Source organism: Pinus tabuliformis, chromosome J, assembly GCF_031772625.1.
Source record: "Pinus tabuliformis cultivar Carrire ecotype Pingquan chromosome J, CPIR1, whole genome shotgun sequence".
Lineage (NCBI taxonomy): Eukaryota > Viridiplantae > Streptophyta > Pinopsida > Pinales > Pinaceae > Pinus > Pinus tabuliformis.
The window spans coordinates 9,943,711-9,951,138 of record NC_142295.1 but is presented as its reverse complement, the minus strand read 5'-3'; the positions used below and the strand labels follow the sequence as shown (position 1 = coordinate 9,951,138).

The 7,428-nt window shown below is 36.3% G+C and overlaps 1 protein-coding gene across 1 annotated transcript; it reads right to left on the bottom strand.

Moving 5' to 3' along the window:
• Positions 1–2,852: 2,852 nt before the first annotated feature.
• On the bottom strand, positions 2,853–7,197 carry LOC149225171 (uncharacterized). The gene is made up of 2 exons (XM_089375047.1): positions 4,521–7,197; positions 2,853–3,642 (listed from the first exon to the last, which is right to left on the bottom strand). The coding sequence occupies exons 1-2, from the start codon at positions 7,195–7,197 to the stop codon at positions 3,215–3,217; spliced, it is 3,105 nt and encodes a 1,034-aa protein (XP_089231173.1). The 3' UTR covers positions 2,853–3,214.
• Between the last annotated feature and the right edge of the window lie 231 nt (positions 7,198–7,428).

The window sequence follows — 7,428 nt, the reverse complement described above, 5'->3', positions numbered from 1 at the left end:
AAATGTTGAATCTGCATGCCACATGTCCACCGTACCACCCCATCATCACTAACGCCATATGCCACATGGCATATCAGAACCAAACACTGCTCGCCACGTGTCTCTCTAGAGGAGAGAGAAAAGGACCGAACCTACTCTGGTTTTGCGATGAAAATCCTTTGTTAAGTTGTTTTTGGCCCTCCCGATGCTTTAACACTAAAGGAACTTTCCCAACATTTTAATCACATATCACAACTTTATAATATCATAACATGCCTCGCTTTACCATTTCACCGATTGTCAATTTGCCATATGAAATCTGCACCAAACCTCACTGATTGTCGATTGCATTGTTCACCAATTCGCCGATTGGACCCCGCCAATATGCTTATGTCGTTGCGATGTGCTTTGGAACCTCATATCGCCAATATGTGATATCGACGATCGTTGATCGCAAACCTGCTCCAACCTCAACTCCTACTTTCCAAATCTCTGATATGCAGTATTCGGGCTCATACTTAACCTTTTTCCTTTGTTTTCAAGCCTTTAAAGAGGAAACTTGATTTTGCCATAACTTTTGATGTTGGAACTTGTTGGAAATCTAATTCAGAGCTCATCACCATGAAAACACCTGCAAGATCATTTTACAGACACTTGACAAGAAAAAATCCTTCCCAACCTTAGATTGATTTGATAAATGACCTTTTTTACATGAAAACCTTTTAGACTATGACACCCAGTGATTCATAGGCTAAACTAACCAAAATGAATAATAAGAGACCAACACCACTGATACCTATTATGGGACCCTAACAGGGTTGACTTGGATAATTGACTAAATGATAAGAAGTAAGCCGATGAGATATCACATATTTCTTGGAAACAATTATAATGACTAATGCTTGTTGGTGGACCAAATCATCTACAATTCAAGGAAATTGGTTAGATCTCATAGCTATAAATGAAGGATCGTATGATTCAAATATGAAATATACTTGGTATCACATTGATTGTAATTTTATTGTGCATTATGCATTATGTTGTTCTAATCACAATACACTATGCTTAGTTGCTATAACAGTGTCTTTGTACACCACCCATCATAATGGAGTGTTATTTTCTCTTTTGATTAATTTCTATTTAGACTTTGTTATATGTCCTTTGTTCTTGGTTCCCCTCAGTCCCTCATAGTTCATGTTTCTTCATTACTTAAAGCTTCTCAACTTCATGCAAGAGTAAAGAACCTATAGTGCTTATTACCCTTAACTTCCCCTTCAGGTTAACTGACTCCATCCTTTTGAAGCTTCAAATGTTGCCAACATGCCTAAGAGATCATGTTATCCTTAATACTAATCTCCAATGCACATAGACCAAGGATTTAATTTTCATCTAATTTTCTAGAAAAATCTTTTTAAAAGAAGCAATTGTAATGCACATAGATCAGGTATTTAAATTTCTAAAAGCAACAATTAAAAAAACCCTCTCCTAGGTAGCAACTCAGCATTATTCATCCCTTCCTTAACAATGCTTCCCTTGTTTCTCATATTCTCTTTGACCATATTGGTCATCTTCTTTTCCATCATCTGCATCTTTACTTCCATTCATAGCAATAAGTCTGATTCTAAGTTTATTAGAAGTGCTCGCTTTATTTTCATGCACAAAAAAAAATCATATAAGCTATACTATAGAGAAAAAAATGCATTTACAATATCCATCACTATTTGGTGCAGGCTAGCTATGTCATTTGTTCATGCACTAAACAAGTTATTAAAATTAAATTAATTTATTAGAAATAATAAAATTCATAATAATGTTGAATTGAAAATTCTAAAATGATTTAATAAAAATATTTTAAAAACCAAAATTTAATAAGAAAAAACATAATATAAAATGAAAACAAATTATTGAAAAGCAAATTCTACCTATCATAAATTGGAAAATGAGTCCAAACCAAAATGAGTGTATTAACATATCAAAATGTGTTTGTTAACATGAGTTATTAAAATTGGAAATGAGAAAACTATTATTGTTAAATTGAGTCTATTAAAATAAATTATTAAAATAACTTATTCAGAAGAAAAGGAATCATAAATAACGATATTAATAGAAGCTTAAAAATATATTAGACAACAAATAATTAAAACTCAATCAATTTATTAGGAAAAAGATAACCCTAAAAATAATGATCTTAATCAAAAACCCTAAAATGGTTTCTTCAATAAAATTAAAAACTCATTAAAATAAGTTAATAAAATTGGAAATGAGAAAACTATTATTGTTCAACTGAGTCTATTATAATAAATGATTTAAACTGGATCAACTTATTCCAAAAAAAAAAGAACACAAATAATGGAATTAATGGAAAATTAAAAACACACTAGACAACCAATAATTAAAACTGAATCAACTTATTAGGGAGAAAAATACCCAAAAATAATAATATTAATAAAAAACCCTAAAATGGTTTCTTTAAATAAAATAAAAAATTCATTACACAGACAAGAATTACAAATATTAAAAGACAACAATTACAAATATTAAAATTCATTAAACAGATGAACAAACCTAAACCACCTTAAATTGATTCATCACCATGGGTGATTAACCCTAATTGAACCAAACAACCTTCCTAATGGTTTATCAAAATAAACCAAAATGACTGAATTGTATTGAAAAACAGACATGACTTGCTGATTCACAAAAACACCAACTTAGATATAACAATCAATCAATAACAAAAAAATTACTGATTGTTTCCATATATGCAAATTGCAAATAGGTTTTATAAAACAAGAAATAAAAAATTACAAGTTTCCATACATGCAAATTGCAAATAGGTTTTATAAAATAAGAAATAAAAAATTACTGATGGTTTCAATATATGCAAATTGCAAATAAGTTTTGTAAAATAAGAAATTAAGTAGGAATACTGTTCTTTGCATAGCATAGTCTTATAAAATAAATAGGAAATATAATCAATAACAAAAATTATTGATGTCTCAAGATCTGCAAATGGCAAATAACAAATTGCAGGTACTGCAAAATGTTTCAAGATCTCCAAATTGGAAATAGCAAATTACTGATACTGCAAAAGGTCTTGTAAAAAGCAGGAATACTGCTAATTGCATGGCAGCTGGTATTGCAAAAAGTCTGATAAAATAAACATATGTCGATCATCACCAAAAAGCTCATAACACGAACATACCCAACAACGTTTACTTCAATGGAAACATATTTAATGTTGGCTTCCTTCCTTAGAACAGCGTGGTGGACTGTCTGGCTGAGATGAAGAATGGGACCTGTGTTGTTGCAAGGATTGGGAGTCAAGGGCTGCTTTGCTTTTCGGGTGGGCTTCTGATAACATTGAAACAACATCTCTCATCGATGGTCGGTTGATTGGAGACCTACTAGTGCAGAGGAGAGCCACTCTGAGGACCAGCATCATCTCTTCCTTGACTGAGAAACTTGGAACTCTAACACTTTGATCTAAGATCTTTTCCATCCCTTCCTTGGTCTGAACTCTTTCCTTGACCCAGTCCACAATGTTGACACCTTCTCCAAATTCTGGATCCATTGGCTGTCTTCCAGTCAAGAGCTCTAAGAGGACCACCCCAAAGCTGTATATGTCACTTTTCTCAAAGACTTGAAGTGTGTAGGCATATTCTGCACAAATCCAAAAGATGCATAGACTCATGGACTTAATAGATTGCTACCATCCTCAATTAATGAAACAGTACAAGTCTGTGCTAGGTTTAACATATAACTTTCAGATATATATTACAAGAGAAAATCTGTGTAAGAATTTGATTGGCTATGTAGAAAACAGTAAATGCTACCTTATAGCAAATTTAAGATTTTGAACTAAGCTAGGCTAAAACATAACTCCATACCCATCAATCACTGAGAATCTGATACAACAAACTAACTTACAAATACATAAAAATAATAAGACCTTTTCCATAAGGATGTCTGACCTGAGAATACTCATATTTCTGAATTCCTTCTTCAAATCCAAACAGTAGCTAAAACCGATTCCCTTTTACTTTTGTGTTCAGCTAATCTTAATGCTTTAGGGATGTAAAAAAACCAATACAAAATGAGATTCTCCTTTTGTATTCTTAGATTTTCCAGGGTAAACAAACATGAAACTGAAAACAAAATGCACTTAGACAATCCTAACTCACTTTGTAAGTAAATTATTCACATCAGAGACAATCATGTTAACATAAAATGGATTGATGGAGTATCATTCAAGAACAAAGTATAACCTACGATGTTAGACACTTTGTAAGTATATTGTTCACATCAGAGACAACCATGTTGACATAAAATGGATTGATGGAGTAACCTAAGAGGTTAGACACTGTAAGTAAATTGCTCACATCAGAGACAATCATGTAACATAAAATGGATGGACAGAGTATCATTCAAGAACAAGCTATATCCTAAGATGTTAGAATGTATATGGTTTCTGAAAAGAAAGTTAATGTTACCATAAAAAGAATGACCACTTATAGTTCTGAAGTTTGAAACTACTTTACCTGGAGCAATGTAGCCATAGGAGCCAGTAACAGAAGACATGGCCTCTGAACCAGTTCGAATCAGCTTTGCAACTCCAAAATCTGCAACCCTTGCAGTCATGTCAGAATCAAGCAATATATTGCTAGGCTTAACATCTCTGTGTACAATGGCAGGACGGCAATCTTGATGAAGATAGCATAAGCCCTGAGCCACTCCAACTGCAATATTGTATCTTGTCATCCACTCAGTGAGCATGTTCTCTTCCTTTCTCCCGTGCAAGAGGTCAGCCAAACTTCCATTAGGCATGTATTCATAAAGAAGGAGAGTCTCCTCATTGCTGGAACAACAACCCAACAATTTAACTATGTTTCTGTGCCTAACATTTCCCAGGACTTCTACCTCTGCTAATACCCCTTTCTTTCGTTTCCCTCCCTCTTTCTCTTTCTCTTTCTCGACCCGCCGTAGCTTCTTCACAGCTATGACATGACCCCCCGGCCTTTCAACCCTGTAAACTGTACCGGCTGCTCCAATGCCAATCATGTTATCAGGCTTCAAGCTCTCCAAAATATCTTCTGTTGTGAAGCTGAGACGCTGGAATGAGGTCATCTTCCAAGGGTTTTCAGGATGTTCTTCTGTCATGCATACTTTGCCAGAAACATAACAAATATAGTACTTGTGGAACCATATTATGCCAATTACGACAAGGGCTATTGCTAGAATAGTCACCACTGCAATCAGCCAAATCGGAACAGTTTTCTTAGTGACTCGAGAGTAATATGAGGGATTGTAAAGGCCACTTGAATTCATGCAAGGAGACTCTATCAGGACTCCACCGCAGAGTCCTTGGTTTCCCACAAAAGCGCTAACATCGATGTTTCTGAAAATCCCTTCTGAAGGAACAGGACCAACGAGATGATTGAAGGAGACATTAAGGGACTCTAAGGTAGTGCAATTCTGAAAATTTAGGGGAATCATGCCAGTGAGGGCATTTTGAGACAGATCAATGTTAGTGATGCTGGGAAGACTTGCTATCCCAGGAGGGATCACACCAGTCAACTCATTTTGGCTCAAGGAAATGGTCAAGAGCTTTTGGCAATTGGCAATATCTTTGGGAATACTACCCGAAAAGTTATTTCCCTGAAGTTCAAGCTTGTATACAGAATTGCAATGTTCAAAGGAGGGAAGTTTGCCTGATAAATTTGAGAAAGCTGCTGAAAATATTTGCAGGCTCGGAGAAGACCAGATATTTGGAGGGAGGCTGCCTTGGAGAGAATTATGAGAAACATTAAGGAGTTGCAAACTAGGTGAATTTAAGAGATCAGAAGGAAAAGGCCCGCTAAAATTGTTCCATGGGAATTCCATGTAATTTAGGTTTTGAAGCTTTCCAAAACCTAAAGGAATGCGGCCACTAAGATTGTTATGAGCCATCCGAACCCTATACAGAGGGGCACAATTTGTAAGATTCTGAGGGATTTCTCCGGTTAATTGATTAGAAAAAAGGATAAGTCTTTCTAACTTGTTGCCTGCACACAGGTCAGAGGGGATGGGTCCCGTTAATTGATTAGTAGATGCATCAAATTCTACTAACCTAGAATTTCTACCCAACTGCTCAGGAATGCCTCCTGTGAGGGAATTGTTCCAGATATACAAAATTTGCAGATTAGGCAGATCAGCAATTCCCTTAGGGATGCCTCCACTGAGTTTATTGCTCATCAAATTCAGTAATGTCAGCCTTCTGAGTGTCGAAAGTTCTTTAGGAATCGGTCCAGTGAGCATGTTTAGAGACAAATCCAATCGCTCCAATCTTGCAATATTGCTCAACTGCCATGGGATGAATCCAGTAAGCTTGTTATTATACAGAATCATTGTATCTAGCCTCTTTAACATGCTCAACTCCACGGGCAAGGGCCCAGTTAAATTAGCATTTGCAATATGCATAAACACCAGCTTTGACAAGTACCCCAATTGCCATGGAATCCCACCCATGTAAATATTGAACCCAAGCTCCAAATGGCTGAGCTCCTGCAACTTCCCAAGTTCTGCAGGTATTGAACCACTGATCATATTGCCTGCCAAACTCAGGTACTCCAGTCTGGACAAGTCACCATACTGGCTGGGAATGCTCCCATTGAAGTAACTCCCAGAAAGGTTCAGCTTCTGCAGATTACCGAGTTCGGCAAACTCCCATGGAAGGGGCCCAGTAAAATCATTGCTGTAGGCATTGAAGTCCACAAGGTTCTTCAACCTTGAAACTCCCCCAGGGAAGGACCCATTGAAGAAATTATAGCTGATGTCAAGGATTCTCAGACTGGAAAGATTGAAAATGACTTCTGGCAATGGCCCGCAAAACAGGTTGTCTGATATTTTGAAGCTCAAAACGTGGATAAGAAACTGGACTTTGTGTGATATCGTGCCAGTGAGGTTTTTGCTTGATAGATCCAGTGCAACCACCTTAGACTTATTGTTGCATGTAATTCCAGTCCATGAACAATGAGACACGGACATATTATTCACTGCATATTTCCAGTCTGATAGTTTGCCTAAGCTGTCTACAAACCCTGATTTGAGTGCCAACAGGGCATGGACCTCCCCAGGCACTTCATTGCTAAATACAGAGTCTGTCAAACAAATACAACTAATAAAAAACAGAAATAGAGTAATCCAACACACCTTATTTTTGGCCTTCAAACCCATCATTCCAATCTCAGGTTTGTCCAGCTTCTCTCTGTTATTTTATCTTAGTCACTCCAATATATATTCACTGTATATACCACCCTCCACGTTACAAACAGCAGGATCAGCAGTTTCACTGTCTGTGGCCAATACCCACTTCATCAAACTTCTCCATCGTAATTCCTAACGATTCTATGCATCACTGGTGCACCACCCACATCTCTCTTTCCTTAACATATACTCATTGAATATACC

Bases quoted from the DNA above. Each gene is read 5' to 3' on its own strand.
- LOC149225171 (XM_089375047.1), bottom strand. From the start codon at position 7,197: ATGATGGGTTTGAAGGCCAAAAATAAGGTGTGTTGGATTACTCTATTT. The intron at 3,643-4,520 runs GTAAAGTAGTTT...GGATTTGTGCAG, and splicing joins CTATGGCTACATTGCTCCAG to AATATGCCTACACACTTCAA.